This window comes from Rattus rattus, chromosome 3 (genome assembly GCF_011064425.1).
Source record: "Rattus rattus isolate New Zealand chromosome 3, Rrattus_CSIRO_v1, whole genome shotgun sequence".
Classification (NCBI taxonomy): Eukaryota; Metazoa; Chordata; class Mammalia; order Rodentia; family Muridae; genus Rattus; species Rattus rattus.
The window spans coordinates 53,595,383-53,618,616 of record NC_046156.1 but is presented as its reverse complement, the minus strand read 5'-3'; the positions used below and the strand labels follow the sequence as shown (position 1 = coordinate 53,618,616).

Below are 23,234 nucleotides of genomic sequence, written 5' to 3'. Positions count from 1 at the left end.
ATTTCTATCTCAGCCTGTTTATCCTTTGAGTAGAGGAAGGCTACTGATTTGTTTGAGTTAATTTTATACCCAGTCACTTTGCTGAAGTTGTTTATCAGGCTTAGTAGTTCTGTGGTGGAACTTTTGGGGTCACTTAAGTATATTATCATATTATCTGCAAATAGTGATACTTTGACTTCTTCCTTTCCAATTTGTATCCCTTTGACCTCCTTTTGTTGTCTGATTGCTCTGGACTAGGACTTTGAGTACTATATTCAATAGGTTGCGAGAGAGTGAGCAGCCTTATCTAGTCCCTGATTTTAGTGGGATTGCTTCAAGTTTTTCTTCATTTAGTTTAATGTTAGCTACTGGTTTGCTGTATGTTGCTTTTACTATATTTAGGTATGGGTATGGGTATTAGGTATTTAATTCCTGATCTTCCCAGGACTTTTATCATGAAGGGGTGTTGAATTATGTCAAATGCTTTTTCTGCATCTAATGAGATGATCATGTGGTTTTTTTTTTTTGAGTTTGTTTATATAGTGGATTGCATTGATGGATTTCCATATGTCAAACCATCCCTGCATCCATGGAATGAAGCCTACTTGATCATGATAGATGATCGTTTTGATGTGTTCTCGAATTTGGTTTGCAAGAATTTTTATTGAGTATTTTTTTGTTAATATTCATAAGGGAAATTGGTCTGAAGTTCTCTTTCTTTGTTGGGTCTTTTGTGTGGTTTAGGTATAAGCAAAATTGTGGCTTCATAGAAGGAATTAGGTAGTGTTCCTCCTGTTTATATTTTGTGGAATAGTTTGGACAGTATTGGTATGAGGTCTTCTATGAAGGTCTGATAGAATTCTGCTCTAAACCCATCTGGTCCGGGGCTCTTTTTGGTTGGGAGACTTTTAATAACTGCTTCTATTTCTTTAGGGGTTATGGGGTTGTTTAGATGGTTTATCTATTCCTGATTTAACTTTGGTAGCTGGTATTTGTCCAGAAAATTGTCCATTTCCTCCAGATTTTCCACTTTTGTTGAATATAGGCTTTTGTAGTAAGATCTGATGATTTTTTTGAATTTCCTCAGATTCTGTTGTTATGTCTCCCTTTTCATTTCTGATTTTGTTAATTTAGATACATTCTCTGTGCCCTCTGGTTAGTCTGGCTAAGGGTTTATCTATCTTGTTGAGTTTCTCAAGAAACCAGCTCCTGATTTTGTTGATTCTTTATATAGTCCTTTCTGTTTCTACTTGATTGATTGATTTCATCCCTGAGTTTGATTATTTCCTGCCTTTTATTCCTCTTGGGTGTATTTGCTTCTTTTTGTTCTAGAGCTTTTAGGTGTGCTGTCAAGCTGCTGATATATGCTCTCTCCTGTTTCTTTCTGCAGGCACTCTGAGCTATGAGTTTTCCTCTTAGCACAGCTTTCATTGCATCCCATAAGTTTGGGTATGCTGTGCCTTCATTACATTCTAAGAAGTCTTTAATTTCTTTCTTTATTTCTTCCTTAGTCAAGTTATCACTGAGTAGAGCACTGTTCAACTTTCATGTATATGTGGGCTTTCTGTCATTTTTTGTTGTTATTGAAGACCAGCCTTAGTCTGTGGTGATCTGATAGGATGCATGGGATTATTTCTATCTTCCTATGTCTGCTGAAGCCTATATGGTCAATTTTGGAGAAGGTACCATGAGGTGCTGATAATAAGGTGTATCCTTTTGTTTTAGGATGAAATGTTCTATAAATATCTGTTAAGTCCATTTGGTTCAAAACTTCTGTTAGTTTCTCTATGTCTCTGTTTAATTTCTGTTTTCATGATCTGTCCATTGATGAGAGTGGGGTGTTGAAATTTCCTACAATTATTGTGTGAGGTGCAATGTGCGATTTAAGCTTTAATTTAAGGTTTATGAATATAGGTGCTCTTGCATTTGGAGCATAGATATTTAGGATTGAGAGTTCATCTTGGTGAATTTTTCCTTTGATGGGTAGGAAGTGTCCTTCCTTATCTTTTTTGATGACTTTTGGTTGAAAGTCAACTTTATTCGCTATTAGAATGGCTACTCCAGCTTGTTTCTTCGGACCATTTGCTTGGAAAGTTGTTTTCTAGCCTTTTACTCTGAGGTAGTGTCTGTCTTTGTCTCTGAGGTATGTTTCTTGTATGCAGCAAAATACTGTGTCCTCTTTACATATCCAGTCTGTTAGTCTATATCTTTTTATTGGGGAATTGAGTCCACTGATGTTAAGAGTTATTAAGGAAGAGTGATCATTGCTTCCTGTTATTTTCATTGTTAGAGGTGGAATTATGTTTGTGTGTCTCTCTTCTTTTGGTTTCATTGCAAAGAGATTACTTTCTTGCTTTTTCTAGGGTGTAGTTTCCCTCCTTGTGTTGGAGTTTTCCATCTATTATCCTTTGTAAGGCTGGATTTGTAGAAATATATCGTGTAAATTTAGTTTTGTCATAATATGTTGGTTTCACCATCTATGCTCATTGAGAGTTTTGCTGGATACAGTAACCTGGGCTGGCATTTGTGTTCTCTTAGGGTCTATATGACATCTGCCCAGGATCTTCTGGCTTTCATATTCTCTGGTGAGAAGTCTGGTGTAATTCTAATAGGTCTGCCTTTATATATAGTTACTTGACCTTTTTCCCTTACTGCTTTTAATATTCTTTGTTTTGTGCATTTAGTGTTTTGACTATTATGTGATGGGAGGAATTTCTTTTCTGGTCCAATCTATTTGGAGTTCTATATGTGTCTTGTATGTTTATGGGCATCTCTTTCTTTAGGTTAGGGAAGTTTTCTTCTATAATTTTGTTTCTCCTCAGCCTTTTTTTTTTTTTTTTTCCATGTTTTTTTTTTTTTTTTTTTTTCGGAGCTGGGGACCGAACTCAGGGCCTTGCGCTTGCTAGGCAAGCGCTCTACCACTGAGCTAAATCCCCAACCCCTCCTCAGCCTCTTTTTTAAAGATTTATTTATTTATTTTATTTTATGTGAGTACACTGTCACTGTCTTCAGACACACCAGAAGAGGGCATCGGATCCCATTACAGATGGTTATGAGCCACCATGTGGTTGCTGGGATTTGAACTCAGGACCTCTGGAAGAGCAGTCAATGCTCTTAACCGCTGAGCCATCTCTCCAGCCCTCTCCTCAGCTTCTTAACTGCTATTTTATTTCACACATCATTTAATTGCTTTCTCCCTTCACCTACAAAATTAATTATGTTAGAGTTGGAGGTATAGCTCAGTGATGGAGTGCTTGTCTAGGATATAGTAACCTAGGTATAGTCCTAGGTTTGGACTCTAGCATTGAAAAATGAGGGGAAGGCGGGACTTTGTAGAGAACACACTTAAATCTAATGCCAGTGCTGACTTGGAAGATAGAGGCAGGTGGTTCTCTATGAATTTGGGGCCAGGCTAGTCTATATAGTGAGTTTCACACCAGCCAGGACTACAGAGGGAAGCCCTGTCTCAAAACAAACAAGACAGACAGACAGACAGACAGACAGGGAGGGAGGGAGGAAGGGAGGAAGGAAGGAAGGAAGGAAGGAAGGAAGGAAGGAAGGAAGGAAGGAAGGAAGGAGAAAGAAAAGAAAAAACCAAGGAAGGACAAAAGCATGGCTCCCACTTCACTTAGGATGTTACAATATAGGATGACTAGACTTTAGAACTAGCCCACATGCTAACTATCATCACCAACACACAGGGTAACCCAGTGGTCAACAACCAGCAGCACATCAGTCCTCTTTACTTTTCACAGAATGGCTGACTAGGACTGGAGATGTAGCTCACAGCACAGCCACTGCTGAGCATCACTAGATCCTATATGTGATTCCCAGTACTAAAATGGAAAAACTCTCAAACTAAATCTTGGGCTGACAAGATGGCTTAGCAAATAAAAATGCTTGCCAAACAAGCTTAACAACCTGAATTCCATCTCTGAAACACTCCTAAAGATAGAAGAAAAGGCTGGCCAGGTGTGTCACATGCCTTTAATGGCAAAAATAGGTGAGTCTCTTGAATTTGAGGCCAGCATGGTCTACAGAGTGAGTTCCAGACAGTCAGGGTTACACAGAGAAACCCTGTCTTGAAAAAAGAAAAGAAAGGATGGAAGGAAAACACCCAATTACACACAGTTGACCTCTGACCTGCACACTCTCACTGTAGGATGTGCATATTACATCACCTGGTGTACAATAACCAAATAAATGTTCTCAATGTCTAGCAATTTTCTCTGGCAACAGAGCACTCTTTCTTTTGGGGTGAAGTAGGGAAATAAATAACTAGAAAAGCCCAAAACTAAGCTCATTTTACAAACACACACCTCAAAATTACCATAAACAACAGTCACTTTAGGGATGGCCAGTGAATGACAGAAATGCACTGGCAGGCAGTACACAGTTCCTGCACACCTACTGTAGTTGAATCAATAAACTATTCTTTCAATTAATTGAGTAAATCTAAGTCGCTATTTTACTTACAAGTATTTCAGTGACATTCGAGGAAATGAAGATGTCTTGATTTCTGATATTATATTGGAACTGAGGTCTAAACTCTCGAGAGCAGAGTAAAGCTGGAATGCTTCTGCATTTATTTCTGGAATTAAATTATGGACCCTACAAAAGAAGGATTATATTGAAGTTATTGTCAGTGACCCAACCCAGGTCACAAAGGTACTGAATAATTAGGATCAACAGTACAGGTACTCAAAAAACAAACGACAGCATGCACTGCGACAGTGAAGGCAGAGTGGTAGCAGGTGTTGGCTCTCCAAACCAGGGACTTCTATATATACATACATGGGTGTGTGTGTATACACAATATATATACACAGTCCATAATTAAATAAGAGATCTAAAATCTTAACTTACAATGAAAGTTGAGTAATATTAGGTGTTGGTTCTCCAAAATATGGTATCTCTGTTAGCTCATTGTAATTCATTTTCCTAAGCAAAAGAGAAAATAGTTTTAAAGTTAAATAATGGAAATTACCTCTTGAATTCTGGTTTTTGGCTAATATCTTAATATATCCAAATTTGAAAGGGCCTATGACTCAGACTAAGTTAGACAAATATATCATTCTGAGAAATTAGATACTTTTAAGACTTTTATTATTTCTAATTACATGAGGAGAAGAAGTGCAGTGCCTACAGAAACCAGTGGCATCAGATCCCCTGAAGCTTGAATTACAGTGGTAGCCACCTAGTGTGGGTGTTGGAAACAAAACTCAGGTCCTCTACAAGAGCAGTAAGTGTGCTTAACCACTGAGCTACCTCTCCAGCTCTGAGAAATTAGCAATTTTCATGTGCTACTTCATAGTAATGATCTACCATTAAAGTCAGCATTAGATGCTGGATGTGGGTCTAGCACATCTGTAACTTCATTACTTCGGAGGAACAGGAAGGAGAAAGTAAGTTCAAAACCAGTCTGACTGTATAACAGAAAGACTGTATCAAAAAAACAATAGCAACAAAAAAGAAGAAGAAGAATCAGTATTACAAAACTTGTGCCAGGTATGATGACACAGGCCAGTAAGCCCAGTCCTTTGATGTATGTAAGAAGATGCACAGGTCCATTGGCCAGCCTGTCCTACATTGTATGTTCTAGACCAATCTAAGCTATTTAGCAAGATACTGTCTTTTTTAAAAGAGGGGACTGAGGGGCTGAAGAGATAGTTCCATGGTTAAAAGCACTGGGTGCTCTTCCAGAAGACCTAGGTTTGATTCACCGCACCCACGTGGCAACTCACAACTGTCTCTAACTCCAGTTCCAGAGTATCTGACTTCCTGCTCTGGCCTCTGTGAATCCTGCATGCATGTGGTGCACAGACATATACACAGGCAAACCATCCATACACATGAAATAATAATAAAAAGGTTTTTTAAAAGGGGACTGAAGAAGTACTGCAGTTATATTTTAATTTTAGAAATTAATTTTTAAAAGAGGGTGGGATAGAGTTGTGGCTCAGTAGTAGGGTAGTAGAGCGGTTGTGGGCTGCTTCACATGGTTGTTGGGTATGGAACTCAGGTCCTCTGGAAGAGCCTCAAGTGCTCTTAACCACAAAGCCATCTCTCCAGCCTTCAATTCCTTCAGTTGTTTTCACAGCTGAAATATTCCCAAATTCATACTGGAGAAATGGTCCAGGCATAAAGTCTTTCTATACAAACATGAGGACCTGAGTTTGGATTCCTAAAACCAACACAAAGCTGAACAGAGCAGCACACATCTGTACACCCAGTATTGAGGTGGGAAAGTGGAGATAGTTGGATCCCTGATGATCAATGACCAGTCTATGAGGTCCAGATTTCAAAGATGATGCTTCAAAAAAAAAAAGGTAGAATGAGGCTAAGAGCCTGAAGCTAGATAGGTCATAGGCCCCAAGGGCAATCTATGACTATTCTGCTAAATGAGCACATCAATGAAACAACTCCTAATGACACAGTGCTGTGCACACATATCAGTGTTTCTCTCAACCCTCATCAGAGAAGCTTCTTACAGTAGATGGGAATGTGCAGAGAGAAAGAGACTTTGGAATGCTCAGCCCTAAATCTGAAATCTATACCAGACTCTCCCATCCAGGTTCAGGGATCTATGAAAGAGAGCAGGCAGAAAGATCCTAAGAGCCAGAGGTAACTTCAAGGAAACAGCTGTCTTCTTAGACACAACAGGGCAATCCACATGTGAACTCAAAACTATGAGAGCATACACAAGGCCTGCACAAGCTCAAGTCAGACAAAACCCCAAGCAAGGGGAAGGGGCACAAAGTCCCACTCCAAGACAAGGAGCTATTTACAACTGGAAACTGCTAGGAGAGGAAATCCCTTTTCATCAATGGAGTGCTACTGCATCTATCAACCATGCTCTAGGGAAGGCTCCAGGCTCAGGAAGAGCTAGCCACACAAATGAGACTCCTTATTTGTTTGTTTGTTTAGTTTTTGTTCTTTTCTAATTTATCTAATTTTATTTTATATGCATTGATGTTTTGCCTGACTGTATGTATGTGTCAGATCTTGGAGACAGACGTGTGCTGCCATATGGGTGCTGGGTCTTGAATCCAGGTCCTTTGGAAGAGCAGTCAGTGCTCATAACCACTGAGCCATCATCTCTTCAGCCCTTACTTTTTGTTTTTTGAGAGAAAAAAGGTGCCGGGTTTGGTGGCAGGGGCCAGTGGATTTATTGTGAGTTCAAGGCCAGCCTGATCCACAAAGTGAGTTCCTGTCAAGTGAGGGCTACACAGTGAAACCCTTTTTCAAAAAAAAAAAAAAAAAAAGAGAGAGAGAGAGAACATGAGGTTGGCAGGATAGGGAAGTATGTTAGGATCTGGGGAAAGGGAAATAATATGATCAAACTATATGAAATTCACAAAAGATAAATAAAAGCATTATTTTAAATAAGTAAGGCAGACAAGCAACTCAGGAAGAAACTAAATGTTGATCTCTGGAATCCACAAGCACATACAGTGCTCAGGTACACACACAGACACACAAATACACACCAAAAATATTCAAATTCATAATCAGGCTACTTCAAAGACTTTAATATTGAATGAATAAAAATAACTTACACTTCTTGTAATGTTTCTGATTCCAAGCTGATGTTCCAGTTAGACAACCGGTTATGACTCAAATCCCTGAAAGACAAATATCTGAGCTTAGTGGTGGGAACTAAACCCCAGAGGAAAATCAAACAGAGCAGGAGCTAGGAAGACGTCTCTCAGAGTAGAGGGGCTAAGACTTGGGCACCTCTCTGGTGTGCCCAAGGAAGGGAGAAGGGAGGAAGTACAAAACTAAAACAGGATACTAAGTCCTACAAAGGTAATTTTTCCTTTTTGTTTAATTCATTTATGTATTTATTTATTTACTCACTCTACAACTCAGTATCAGACCTTCCTCTCCTCCAGTACCTCCTCACACAAGTCCTCCCCCCATTCTACCTTCCCCTTCTCTTCTGAAAAGGGGAAGCCCCCCTCTGGATATCATCCCTCCACTAACACCACCATCACTACCATCACCAGCAACAACCTGCCTAGTCACTGTTACACTAACCGCACCCTCTCCCATTGAGGCCAGAGTTTAGCCAGCCCCTAAATGTGAATTTTAAGTTAGGCATGATGCTAAACTGTCTGTAATCTCAACATTAAGAAAACAGAAGCAAGGACTGGAGACATGGGGTTAAGAGCACAACTGCTCTTCCAGAGGTCCTGAGTTCAAAGTCCAGCAACCACATGGCGACTCACAACCATCTGTTATGAGATCTAATGCCCTCTTCTGGTGTGTCGGTGTGTCTGAAGATAGCTACAGTGTACTCACATACATAAAATAAATAAATAAATATTTTAAAAAAAAAAAGACCATGTCTCAAAAGAGGTGCAACTAAATTTCAGTATTACCAAAGAAATGCTTATGAGTAAACCTGTCCAAATTTCAACAGATTTAATACTTTTCTATTTTAATGGGGTTTTTACTAATTTAGAATATATTAATATGGTTCAATAATAAAAATGCATAAACCATATAGGCATGGACCCAATTGGAAGGCTGACGTGGGTAGGGCATAAACTATAGTCCAACCTAGACTACATACCAAAGTCTTTTCTCAAAAACAAACAAGCTAGGTGTGGTTGTGCACCTGGAAGGCAGAATTAGGCAGATCTCTGTGAGTTCCAAGCCAGCTAAGGTTACACAGTGAGACACTGTGACCCTGTCTCAAAAATAAAAAATAAAATAAAATTTAAAAAGGATAAAAGGATATTAAAGTCTCTGTCCTTGTCACTAGCTTCCTAACAGTTTATCTTTTTCTAATAGCAACAAATGAAATACTATGTATACAACCCTCTAAATATTTTATACACACACCAACAAATTTTTACACAAATTGTAATGCATTTTTTGTCCTTTGCTTTCTTTTTTTTTTTTTTAAGATTTATTTATTCTATATAAGTATACCATAGCTGTCTTCATGCACACCAGAAGAGGGCATCAGATCCCATTATAGATGGTTGTGAGCCACCATGTGGTTGCTGGGAATTGAACTCAGGACCTCTGGAAGAGCAGTCAGTGCTCTTAACCGCTGAGCCATCTCTCCAGCCCTGTCCTTTGCTTTCTTTTTTTTTTTTTTTTTTTTTTTTTAACAGACTTAATTCATTTATTTTTCTTGTATAAAAACCCTTATGTGGTAGCCACAGCTGGAGCCTGGGTCCTCTGAACAGAGACTCTGGTGTGGGTTTTCACAAGATGGTCAGTGAATTCCTGATAAGGAGACTTGGTGAACACAGTCTCTTTCCAGAGGTCAGGGGTCAGGTAGCTGTAGGTCTTGGAGATGGCATCAAAGGTGGCCTTGGCAAAGTTGCCCAGGGTGGCAGTGCAGCCCCTGGCTGAAGTGTAGCAGTCATCTATACCGGCCATCATCAGTAGCTTCTTGGGCACAGGAGCAGAGACAATGCCAGTGCCTCTGGGGGCAGGGATGAGACGCACCAGCACAGAGCCACAGCGGCCTGTCACCTTGCATGGCACAGTGTGGGGTTTGCCAATCTTGTTCCCCCAGTAGCCTCTCCGCACTGGGACGATCGAAAGCTTGGCCAGGATGATGGCCCCTCGGATGGCAGTGGCTACCTCCTTGGAGCACTTAACACCAAGACCAACGTGGCCATTGTAGTCCCCAATAGCGACAAAGGCCTTGAACCTGGTCCGCTGGCCAGCCCGAGTCTGCTTCTGCACTGGCATGATTTTCAGAACTTCATCCTTTAGAGATGCACCCAGGAAAAAGTCAATAATCTCAGACTCCTTAATGGGCAGGAGAACAGGTAGGTCTCCTCCAAGGACTTGATCTTCATGTCCTTAACCAGGCGGCCCAGCTTGGTGACGGGGATCCACTCCTTGTCTTCAGCTTTACCTCCACGAGCCTGGCCTCGACCACAGCCACGGCCTCGGCCACGATCAAGGCCCCCTAAGGCCCGCTGCCAATCCTCAGGAAGCCGCGCGGCCTCCTAATCCTGGGCCCCCCCCGGGTCCTCCAGGCCTCCGCTGCACAGCGTCATCCGCCATTTGGTGTTTTCCCGAAGAAGAAGAAGCTGTCCTTTGCTTTCTTAACAACGGGTTTTTTCATCTCTTGCAGTGATTATATTATACCAGATCAACTACAATTTTTTTTTTTTTTGACGCAGGGTTTCCTTTTGGAGCCCTGTGTGTTCTGAAACTAGCTATGTACACTAGGCTGATCTTGAATACACAGAGATCCACCTGTCTTTTGCCTCCCAAGTGCTGGGCCTAAAGCCACATGCTCCCTCCGCCAGTCAGCTGTAAACAAATCTGAAGTTAGATTTCACAAGTCAAAATAAGAGTTTCTGTAACTCGAACTGAGCTGGATATGCAGAGGTAATAAATACATAAAGGTTAACACTGAAGGAGAGTGCAAGGCTGACCTGTGCTCATAGCAAGACCTAGTCAAGGAATTTGGTCATCCTAAAAAGAACTACCTAACTTCTGGAAAAGGTAATAAATCTTCAAATTATGTTGATGATGGTGACAGTTCTGGCTTAATATTTATTAAGTTGCAGTCTTCTGTGTACTACCAGATGAATTAGCACATAACTGCGAGGTGAATATTCCTCACTGTGCTTATATATAAAACAAACATAAACGAATAACTTGCTAATCCAAAGTCACACAAAACTAAAAGTAGAGAAGCTATTTATTCAAAATGTCATCCCATCTCTACCAAGTAGTTTATTAGAGTAGAAATTTCACTAAAATTCATCATGAGTTTAAAAAAAAATTCTTAGACTTATTTTTTTTTTCTTTTCTTTTTTTCGGAGCTGGGGACCGAACCCAGGGCCTTGCGCTTGCTAGGCAAGCGCTCTACCGCTGAGCTAAATCCCCAACCCCAGATTTATTTTATTTATATGAGTACACACTCTAGCCATCTTCAGATACACCAGAAGAGGATATCGGATCCCATTACAGATGGTTGTGAGCCATTACGTGGTTGCTGGGAATTGAACTCAGGACCTCTGGAAGAGCAACCACTGAGCCATCTCTCTAGCACCCTGCATTTAAATTTTTAAACTATCTTTAAAAAATTTACCTGACTGACACCTGTCGTTTTTACAATGCTCAAGTAGAACCTAGTCCACACAAGCTGTTTGCCCAGAGAACTGCATGTTACAATACGGCTAGTGATAGGGCACACTAGAGAAACACTACAGATCAATCTGTTTCCCTGTGCTGTCAGGCAGTTGGCAAGTACACGAAGGCTTGGATGACACAGCTGAACAATTTGCTCTTACCAAGATTCATGCCTGCTCATCAGTAAATCTCACCCATTTCATTTAAGAGCTTAATTTACTGACATAAAACTATCTTTTAAAGAATTTTATTTAAAAGAAATTGTTTGGACAAGGCAGTGGACACGCATGCCAGAGGCAGAGGCAGGTGGCTCTCTTGAGCTCAAGGCCAACCTGGTCTACAGAGCAAGTTACCAAGACAGCCAGTGGTACACAGAGAAAACATGTCTAGAAAAAAACAGGGGCTAGAGGGATGGCTCAGCGGTTAAGAGCACTGGCTGCTAGGGGTTGGGGATTTAGCTCAGTGGTAGAGCGCTTGCCTAACAAGCGCAAGGCCCTGGGTTCAGTCCCCAGCTCCGGGGGGGGGGGGGGAAGGGCACTGGCTGCTATCCCAAAGGTCATGAGTTCAATTCCCAGCAACCATATGGTGTCTCACAACCATCTGTAATTCAATCTGATGCTCTCTTCTGGTGTGTCAAGGACAGTGCAGTTATATACATAAATAAGTAAATCTTTAAAAAAATAAAAAACAAAAAAAAAGAAGAAGAAAGAAAAGAAATTAATTGGTCAAGGACTCTATATTAACACTGAGTGGCACCCATGGGAGAACTCTTAGGAAGCAGTGCAATCAAGAGTTAACTATCAACAACTGAGGAGACAAAAGATGCTTGTCATGCAATCTTAGAGACCAGAGTTTGGACCCCTTTTACCCACATAAATGCTACATAGTCCTAAAAGCCCACTTGTAATTCAAGCACTTACAAGGCAGCAACAAGATCCCAAGACCAACCTGGATAGGTAACAAATTCCATGAGCTCTGGGTTCAACTGAGGGCCCCTGCTCAAAGAAATACTCCCAACACCAACCCTGAACCTCCTTCACCCATGTGCACAAATGTGAACCCACATCTGCACAGACATATATGCTACAATATACAAAATGCATATGCATACCATATACATAGACATAGACATCATCATCTACCAGGATGACTTAGGGTTTGGTAAGGCATCACAGGCACTGCTATTATTAGAATGAAAGCCCCAACTATTCCCTTTACTATCCCCAAAATGTATTTAATAATCAATAGTCCTTCCTGTGTTTTCTAACAGTACAAATATGAGTAATGATGGATGACTGATATGTAAAGGTCTCTTCCCTCCCACTCATGCTACAGGGAAGCAGCTGCAAAAAGCAATGAATTATTAAAGTGCTATATCATCCGGAGCCAGAGGTGCCATTACTGTGGTTGTGCAGTGCCATCAGGGTGTAAATTATTTACAGAATGCTCAGAAAAATCACGAGTTCTGCAAGCCAACTACAAAGAATTCCTGCAGCCACAGAGTTCAGTTTTCTTCTGCCCACTCAGGTCTGCCCACTTCTGTGTCAATAATCTTTTCTTGTTTTCAAGAATCAACAGCATTATTAACTTCAATGATAACAACGTCCCCAATAAGGGAGTCTTTTACAAAGGATATTTAAAACACACTAAAACACATGCACACACACAGACACACACACGCACGCACGCACACACATCTAGCCAAGCAACATGGCTCAGAACTGTAAATCTGGAAGACTGAAGCAGGAAGACTACAAGTTGGAGGCCAACCTTGGCAACTTAGTGAGAACTTGTGTTTTTTTTTTTAAAAGGGCAAGGAATATAGTCTACTGGTAGGGTGCTTGCCCAGCATGCATCAAACTACTAGGTCTGCCTGATCTGCACAGTGAGGACAGCTAGGGTTACATGGAGAGATATAATCACAAAATAAAAACAAAAATCCATAGTCTGGAGAGATGGTTCAGCAGTTAAAAGAACTTGATGGTCTCACAAAGACCCAGGTTCAGTGCCATGCAAGTACAATTTGAGGTTATACCATGCATAGTGCTACTCTCCAAACAAAACTCTCTTGTCTCCTTTGTACTATTTCTAACACAGTATTGCTGTATGCAAATGTAATGTCCACCTCAGGCTCGAGCAGCTGAACAGTTCCCAGCTATCGAGCTGTTTGAGGAAGGTGTGCATTATTACCAAGGGCAAATGAGACCTGGAGGGCAGGACTTGATAATGTGTCAGCTCCGCTTCCCACCTGGGCTCTCTGCTTCCTGAGTATCAATGCCACATACCCAACCACCGTGCATTTCCACAGCCACAGTCCAAACTGCTCCTGACACCACACCTTCCCTTTTGTGACAAACTATACCTCTCAAACCTATGAGCCAAGCCAGGCAGTTGGTGATGCATGCCTTTGATCCCAGCACTTGGGTGGCAGCAGCAGGTGGATCTCTGTGAATTTGAGGTCAGGCTAGTCTACAAAGTGACAGCCAGGGCTACACAGTGAAACCCTGTCCAAAAAGAAAAAGAGCCAAAATAACACTTTCAGAACTCTTTTTTCACTTAAGTGGATTCTGTAAGGTTATTTTACCACCACAATGACAAAAAAACAAAACAAAACAAAACAAAAAAAAAACCTCATAAACCTGATATTGCTATATAACAGTGGTTCTAAACCTGTCAGAAAACACAGATATTTACATTATAATTCATAATAGTAGAAAAATTAGTTAGGGATCACCAGGACATGAGGAACTGTACTAAAGGGTCACACCCTGGGAAGGTTGAAAGTTGAGAACCACTGCTTTCTAAGAATATCCTTTATAAAGATTCAAACAATAGGATGATAGGGACACTCATTTCAAACATAAAGGACACGTTTTGTTCTTCTACTACTGGATATTATTACTGAGATTCTGTGGTCCTGGGAAGTAGCACTTCCCACTGGGCTACATCTCCAGCTCTCTTTATTTTTCATCTAAAAAGGTGTCTCGCTGCCAGGCAGCCCTTCAACTTGCAATCTGCTTCCTCAGCCTCCTGGGTAGCTAGCTGGATTACAAGCCTACATGCCCACACTGCTTTCCTTAGGTTCTTAACCACTTAAAGTACTGCTTCTTGGGACTATCATAACAATAGAAGAAACAAGACCCTAGTCTTTGCACAGCCAGTTCAGGAAGCGTGGACAAAACACTTAACCTCTCTATACTTCACTTGAGTCTTTTCTAATATAAACTGTGAATGCCGGCACGGACTTTACAGGACTGCTTTAAATATATAAATAAAATCATTAACACAGAGGTCAGTGTATAAAGGTATCTGAAATAAAACAATGGTCCTGCGCCATCTCTTTTAAGTAGGCAGGTATAATCTATTTCCCAAGGCAAAGCCTTAGTTGGAAATACTCCCCTACCTTAGTGTGATGGATATTCGTGGTCAACTTGACTACATCTGGAATTAGCCAACATCCAAACACCTATGAGGCATTTTTCTTCATTGGATCATTCAAGGAGAAGACACTCTGAAATCTGGATCTTTTGAGGTAAAATGATCCACCTTAAATCTGGGCCACCCCTTCTAGTGACAGGCTATAAAGAACATGAAACAAGGAAGCTCTTGCTTTTTGACTGCTGCCCTCACTCTTGCTGGCAAGTCCATTCCTTCAGTGGTAGTGTGAGAGCTTACTTCTTTGGAATTCTGGTGTATACTGAAGACATGTTCAGCCTCATGGGCTGAACTATTAGATTTCTGAACTTTTAGTCAGGAGACAACCCATTGTGGGACTAGCCAAACAGAGAGAGAGAGAGAGAGAGAGAGAGAGAGAGAGAGAGAGAGAGAGAGAGAGAGAGAAGAATGTAAAGCTGACTAATACTACTCCCTATCTCCCTGCAGTACTAGGACTGAACCTCAGGCCCTATACCTGTTAGGTAAGCATTTTTACCACTAGGTTGTAAAACTGCCGAGTCCTCTATTTTATTTATTTGTTTAATTTATTGTAGCTTACTTTTTGGCTAATCAGTTGGCTCTGGGATTATAAGTACATACTACTCTTGCAGAGGACCTGAGCTCAGTTCCCAGAACTCACATTTTACAGCTCACAATTGCCTATAACTCTAACTCCAGGGGATCCAATGGCCTCTTCTAGACCCCAAAGGCACCTAGAACATACACATACTACACACACACACACACACACACACACATACACACACACACACACACACACACAATTAAAACAAATTCATAAATATATCTTAAGTGTTGGATCTCCTGGAACTGGACTGTTATAAGCTGTCCTGAGGGTGCTGAGAACTAGACCCATATCTTCTGTATGAACAGCAAGTGCTCTTAACCTCTGAGTCATCTCTCTAGCCCTGTCTTTTCATTTCTAAGACAGAATCTCACTAAATTGCTCAGATTGGCCTTGAACCTACAACACTCCTTGCTCAGCCTCTGGAATAACTGGGAATTATCATGCACCACCAGGCCAAGTTCCCTACATTAAAATTTTAAAACCATAATCTTAAACAATGATTCTGAACTCTGACTCCATGAGATAAATAGCAATAAGAAAATGGATAGACTACCAAAAACCTGGTCAACATGTTGGGGTATACACCAATATCACGCTACTTGATATTCCAGAATCATGCATTAATACAACTTCTAAGAATCTATTCTACATATGTAATCATTTAATTACCAAGAAGTTATTGTTAAAAAAAAAAAAAAAAACCTTAAACAAAACCTACATGCTATCATGGTCAGTCAAGTAACTTGAGAAAGTTCCATCCATGGGGCTGGGGATTTAGCTCAGGGGTAGAGCACTTGCCTAGCAAGCCCAAGGCCCTGGATTCAGTCCTTAGCTCCAAAAAAAATAAAAATAAAAAAAGTTCCATCCTACAGAGTTTTCTGCAACCAGTAAAATACACATATTTATACAAACTATGCAGTTGTTTCATCTGTGTTTCCAAAAGAAAGGTAAACGATACATATATTTGTAAGACCCCTATCTAGCAAACAACAGTGGCTTTTCTTAAGTATGACAAAAGAATTTTTACTTTTCCATCTTAAATGTCTCCATTCTATTTTAATAGCTGATCATGGAAAAACATTTAAAAACTCTTCATGCCTGATCAAAGAGGGGAGCCTAAGTAGCTGTGAGTGCTGAACTGTGGCTGAATCATCCACCTATCATCCTCCCCACTCCCACATGGCGGTCCATCCAAGGTTCAGAGAATACCTCCACGGAGGAGGCAGAAAGAATGTAGGAGCAGGTGAATGGGGAAGAGAACACTGAAAAGGTACAGCGACTGCACTCACGAACGTGCACTGCACAAGATGGAGCTAGCCAAAACTCCAGCATAAATGGGGAGGCGCACCCCACCCCATGCCCCGTGCCTGACTGAGGAGCTACTGATAACCTATGACTGAAGGTAAGAGTCACATACGTAATTAAAAATAATAAAATAAACTTTAAAAGTAAAGTAACAGGCTAGTGTAGTGATACACGTGCAATCCCATCACTCAGAGATGAAAGCAGGAAGACATAGGAAAGAGGCCAGCCTGAACAATATAAAGCAAAACTGTCGCAAAAGAAAGGAGAAAGTCTGAAAATAATGTTGATGATAGTCAATGCTATAAAGAATGATAAGATATTTTTCCATTATTTGTGAGCATTTCTGAGAATCAACTGAATTCACGTCTTCATCACACTATTTATAATTACTGAGCTAAGACTCTAAAATGTGAAATGAACATTAAAAACAAGCTGGCTTAGCTGCTGGTAGAAGGTGGATGCAAGTGGATCTCTGTGAGTTACAGGCCAACTAGAGTGCAATAGGGAGTCCTTGTCTGAAAACAAGCAACACCAAAAAAGCTATCTTACCATTCAAAACATTGCTTTAAGGGCTGGTGAGAAAGCTCAGTGGGTAAAGGAACTTGTACAACCTAAGTTTGATCCCTGGAATCCAAAGTAGAAGAGAACAGACTCTACAAAGTTGTTCTCTGACTTCCACACTCATGTGCCACACAGGCACACATCATGCCTATGCACATCCCCACACCAAAACTTTTTTAACTGCAGTGAAGACCTAATTACAAATCATATCAATTAGCTTTCTCATCACTAAAACAACAATACATCATTCCTCTGTAGCATAGGTTCTGTTTGGTTTTTTATTATTTTGTAGGAAAAATTTATATTAGTTCTTAACTACTGAGCCACCTCTCCAGATCTGTCCATCTTACTTTTTAAGAAAAGGTCTCTAAATGAACCTGAAGCTCACCATTTTACCTAGACTGGCTGGCTATCACGCTCCTGGGACCCACATGGCTCCCCAGATACACTGGTTGCAGGCATGCACAGCCATGCCCACGTGCTCTGTGACTGCTAGGGACTGGATTTTAACTCGGGTCACCTTGCTTTCTCAGCGGCACTCTCACCCACTGAGCCCACCTCCCTAGCCTCTCAACGGTAACATCAGATAAACCAGCACCAGGTTGAACGGCTTCCCGGAGAGACTCTATTTTTAGTTCATCTTATTTTATTTTGGTTTTTCAAAACAGGGTCTCTCTGTGTAGTCTTGGTAGTCCCAGAACTCCCTCTGTAGACCAGGCTGGCCTTGAACGCACTGAGATCCACCTGCCTCTGCTTCCAAGTGCCAGGATTGAAGGTGTGCGTCACATCGCCTGGCTTCCAGAGAAGATGCTTATGCTAAGGGTACTTTTACCAATGAAACTTGCCAAGATGTAAATTATAGGAGTAAGCTGTATTTTGAAACAAATATTAAAAACAAAATAAGAGAAACCCAAAAGAAATAGCATTTAGTTTTCAATTCTTATGGTGCAGTCTCTGCTATTTAAACTGTTTAGTGTTTAATTTTAAAACTGTTCATCACTAGTTATCCTGCCATTATTTTTCAAATAACAAAATTACAGTCCCTTTTTTTCCTATTACTTTGGAAAGGGCAACAGAAGCAGAAGCACATTCCTTTTTTTAAAAAAAAAAAAAAAAAAGTAAAGTTTATCTCAGGAGGCAGATGCAGGGGGATCTCTGTGAATTCAAGGCCAGCCTGCTCTATAAATCGAGTAAAGGACAGCCAGGGCTACACAGAAAAACCCTGTCACGACAAAACAAAAACAAAATGGAAAAAAAAAAGTTACGTACATAAACTATTCGACTCTTGTGGAGATTATCCTAAACACAATGTAGTAATTTGGTTGGGGTAAAATTATTTAAATAGCTCTGATTTTAATTTGTATCAAATGAACATCCTAACATTTTTCATGACTAGAGTAATAGAGAATTAGTTGAGTCATCTACTTTGGCACATAAAAGAAAATATAAGAACACATTAAAAGCCCTTCTAAAAACCATTTTTGCTAAGCTTTTAATATGCTCTTTATCATTGGTTAAATGCCAGTTTTTCATTAGGCTTAGGACACACTTTAAAGAATACAGCAGGGCTAGGAAGATGGTTCTGCAGTTAAAAGCACTTGGCAAGTTAAAGACTGGAGTTCAGGTCCCTAGAACCCACATTAACATTGGGTGGGTGTGATGGCCCACCTGTAATTCTAGTCTCCAAGGACAGAGAGAAGGGTTCCCCCAGCAAGCTAGCTAGTACAACTAGATCTTGGTTTAACTGAGAGTCTCTGACTCAAAATAATGTGAAATGACAATCTCATAATCTTACAATACATTGCCTCCCCACAAAAATTTAGAACTCTAAGATTGGGGTGGATAGATGATCAGCACCTAAGACCACATAGAGCTCTCCCAGAGAGCTGAGTTCAATTCCTAGCAGCTCACAACACCCTACTTCATGAAGATCTGATGCCTCCAGGCACTTGTATGTACACGGATGCACAGACAGACAGGCAGATTGAGAAACACACATACACACACTAAAAATAAAAAATATCCATTTAAAAAAGCTATTTACTAAGATGAGAGAAATGTATTTTCAAGCATTAAAAAACTATGTGATTACCCCTCACCCCTCTTGGTTTTTTGAGACAGGGTTTCTTTGTACAGCCCTTGCCTCGGACCCCCTAGGACTACAGTGCTGGGAATTGAACCCTACTCTCTATAAGAGCAGTCAGTGCTCTTGACTGCTGAGCCTTCTCTCCACCTCCCTACGAAGTATTTTTAATAAAAATGAATCTGTGGGTCTTCCAAAGCACAATGGAATTTTGAAGAATTAAACAAAATATAGATCTCCTAAATTGGCATTTGAGAAGCAATGACAATTTGGGCTGGGGACAGAGCTTAGAGGGCTTGTCTAGCAGGCACGAGGCCCTAGCACTCTACAGCTATTTTGGTTAAGTGGTTCTCCATTAACACTGGATATTAGAATAACTAGGCAGGATTTAAAAATATAGGTTGAATATTCCCAACCAGAAAATCCAAAATCCTTCAAAGTCGAAAATTTTTAAGCATCAACATTATGACACAAATCAAAAATTATAGACACACTAGAGTCCAATGTGGTTCACAGAATGATCCCAGCACTCAGGAGACAAATAGAGGAAAAACAGGAGTTTAAGGACAGCATGGACTACTTAGAAAGGCCTAGTCTCAAACAACAACAAAAAACCTGTTTCCTCTTCCATTTAGCTTGAGCAAGCCACTGCATGCTCCTTCTGCCATGGAGTCTTCCCTTCTATAACAGACTGCATCTCTCAGAACATAAGCCAAGACTCCCTTGAGTTGATGTGCGTAAGATAAGTGGTCATAGCAACAAGAAAAGTTAACAGTGGTAACTCATGCCTTTGATCCCAGCGCTCAGCAGGCAGAGGCAGGCTGAACTCTGAGTAGAGGCCAGCCTGGTCTACAGAATGAGTTCCAGGATAGCCAGAACTATATAAAGAAACCCTAGCTAGAAAAAAAAAAGAAAAAAAAAGAAAAAAAAGAAAACTAATATATAAATTCTACACTAAAGTGAGGCTGCTGCTGCAATATGCTGATCATATTGTTCTGTGATCTTCGAACTGGTTTGCAAGAGGAAAGTAGAATTTTGAGCTATGGGTTAGAAAAGCCCTGCAATGTAAGAGGACCATACATTGATGCCAAGATGCTAATAAAGTATAAGCAGTAGACACTATGCTCGTTAGGTTTCAGAGAGCAAGGACTCTATAGACTAGAGGCCATTCACATTACACTCTGACAAAGAACATGGCTGCATTCCACCTGTGGTTTGAAATTTTTAGTGAAGCTATTTTCAAAATAATTGACTATTAGAAAATTGTTCTCCAAGGCATTTCACTTCAACTAAAAATGTCAATTTCATTTTAACTTTAATTTTCTGAATACAAGCTGGGAATTGTGGGCAGCAGCAGTCAGTAAGCTGAGGCAGGAGGATAGACAGCTGGAGGTCATCCTGAGCTACCTGACATTTACCTCCTCTCAAAACCCAAAAGGGAAAAGACATAAAATAAAATAAAATAAAATAAAATAAAATAAAATAAAATAAAATAAACCAAACCAAACCAAACCAAACCAAACCAAACCAAACCAAATCAGCTAGGGCTGGAGAGATGGCTCAGTGGTTAAGAGCACTGACTGCTCTTCCAGAGGTCCTGAGTTCAAATCCCAGCAACCACATGGTGGCTCAAAACCATCTGTAATAAGATCCAATGCCCCTTCTGGTGTGTCTGAAGACAGCTACAGTGTATTTATGTATAATAAATAAATCTTTAAAAAAATAAAAATAAAAAATAAAAAAATTAAATAAAACCAGCTAAATGTCAGCTTCTGGCAATTTGCATCTGTGGTAACATTACTTCAATTACTATATACTTACTAATGATTTTTTATTCTTTTTCAGCACTAATGTTCAAACCCAGAGCTTCGTGCATACTAAACAAGCACACTCAGCAAGTCTCAATGAAGGATCTTCAAATTCAGGCCATGTTTATTTCAATTAGCTACATTAAGTCATACTGTGTTTAAACCTCTGTCAGATTCAGTCTATCATAATCAAGTAGCTGTCTCAACAATTTCTTCAAAAAAGGCACCTACTGTGTAGAGAAGATGCTGTGCTAGATTTAATTCAGACTATGCTACATGATAATACTAAAGTCTGAGTCAAACTAGAATAAACTACAGATATAATCACCATAAAATGACAGAAGCTGTATTACTATACTGCAATTCTATATTAACTGTAGCAGTTGCTAATTTTCTCAATGAATATACAAGTTAGCTTCTTTCCTATCTATGCTAACCTATAAATACGTTCTGCAAATATACACTTAACCTCTGCAATACAGATGTTCTATCTGTATTCTATTTTCCAATGAGACCCTAACTAGTCTTAGTATTTAATTATATCACAAAACTATTTTTAGTGATAACTCTTTTTCAGAGGTAACTATAGAAGTCAATTAATAAGCATGTTGATCAGTTAGTGGCAGAGACATAACTGTATGTTGGTGGCTAAGAAGTCTCATAATTGCAGTATTTAATACCTACTGTTGTATTTAATACCTACTGACTCAGACCAGACCAACCAGTGAGCTCTCCAAGTGCCACTAGCTAATACGAGTTTGTCAGGATTTAAAGTCAGTTCTAGAGACTCCAGAATCCACTCAACCACTGCACTGGGCTCTCAAACATAAACAAAGAGATCTGATATGAAGGTTCTTTGACTCAAATCAACATAGTATAAACAATTTTATACTCATTTGGAAGGAAAAAATCTTTCCCTTCTTTAAACTGATTATTAAAGAATACTGTTCTTACAAAAAGATTAGGGATCAGCAATGATCTTCCTTATGCATGCTGAGGTTTTCAACTCTATCAGGAACTCAAATCTGAAATCAAAACTGAAAAATACAATAAGTCGATGGGAGAACTGGGGACAAAAAGAGCTCCTGTATCTTTGGGAGAGATCGTGTTTGCATCACGTGCCCAAGGACCAGTCAAGCTGGAATAAAAAAATGATGCAGCCCAAAGAGTGCTTCGCACTTGGTTAGACCCGACCCACAGCCATCCAGAGTCTCAGCTGTGCTGCTCAGGACCCGTGAGTCCAACATTAAACACCTCCAGCCCAGAACGTCACAGATACCCTAGGTCCCCAGATCTTAACCCCGATCTTCCCACGAGTACTGGGAAACCCTAACATTCAAAGTTCACAATCTCAATAGAGCAGCTCTCTTCCGAATTCGCTGGCGACCGCGCCCTCGGGCCCTCTACTCACAGGCTGGAGATGTCAGGGGACAGCGGGCCGGACAGTGCCCTCCAGCTGAGCGCGGGCAGCTTCCTGCGACTGCAGTCCAGCAAAGGAAGGCGGCAGGCGCAGGGCGCTGGGCACAGGCCGGCTCGGGCAGCCGGCAGCAGCAGCAGCGCCTGCGCAAGCATGAGCAGCCGTGCAAGGGGTCCCAACCTACAGCCCAGGCGCCGCTGCTCCCAGACGCCGCGGGGCGCGGCCGCCATCTTCCCCGGGCCGGGACCCGCTCGAGAACAGCAGCTAGCACAGAGAGTCGGCTGAGGAGAGATGCTCGGAGGCTGGACCGCCACCCAGAGCCCTGGCCGTCACCTGTCCCTTAGAGCAGGCGAGAGGAGGAAACGACGTGACCACAAGGGAGGGGGGCGGCGGTCGGGGGCGTAGAGCTGAAACACTGACAGACACCCCTCGCCCGCCCCGCCCCGCGACGCAACGTCCTCACGCTCAGAAGCCAGCCAATCGGAGCCCCAGGATGAGGTTGCGTCGGAAATTGGGTTCTGAGAGGGGCGAAGCCTAAGATAACCCCGCCTCCTAAGAGGCGAGCATTAAAGTGGCCCTTTCCCCCTTTGCGAGCTGCTTCTGCAGTTCTGCAGCTGTTCCTCCGCTTGTGGGCGCACTAGGTCCTTCAAATAGAACGGCAGAGCAAAACCCCGAGCGCCAAATCCTCACTGCGGCTGATCTGCTGTAGTGGTGGAAAAGGACCTATTCCGTAGGCTTCAGTAGAAGGGACTGGCAGAAGGACTGCATTCCAAGCTGCAGCTGCAGATAAGTGCGGGATCCAAGCCTAACGACCACATCAACCTCCGGATCCCAACCAGGGCGGCCTCTGCGGCACGTACTGCCTGCCCTGAAAAACTGTGGCAGCTTGTACTCCCGGAGCATGGCACGCTGTCACTGTGAAAGGACTTCAAGTTCCCA

The 23,234-nt window shown here is 41.2% G+C and overlaps 1 protein-coding gene and 1 pseudogene across 3 annotated transcripts in view; both read right to left on the bottom strand.

The window, feature by feature from the left end:
* Nucleotides 1-23,019, bottom strand: part of Lrig2 (leucine rich repeats and immunoglobulin like domains 2) — a 57,883-nt gene extending 34,864 nt beyond the window's left edge. For both annotated transcript variants that reach the window (XM_032897582.1, XM_032897583.1), the window contains exons 1-4: nt 22,290-23,019; nt 7,539-7,604; nt 4,846-4,920; nt 4,456-4,590 (exon numbers count right to left, since the gene is read on the bottom strand). In XM_032897582.1, coding sequence (XP_032753473.1) covers nt 4,456-4,590; nt 4,846-4,920; nt 7,539-7,604; nt 22,290-22,525 — 512 coding nt within the window. In that variant the 5' untranslated portion in view covers nt 22,526-23,019. The remainder of the gene's footprint in view (nt 1-4,455; nt 4,591-4,845; nt 4,921-7,538; nt 7,605-22,289) is intronic.
* LOC116896431 lies at nt 9,142-10,017 on the bottom strand (annotated as a pseudogene). The gene has a single exon (XR_004387336.1). The product of XR_004387336.1 is annotated as a 40S ribosomal protein S2-like (transcript).
* Nucleotides 23,020-23,234: the final 215 nt, after the last annotated feature.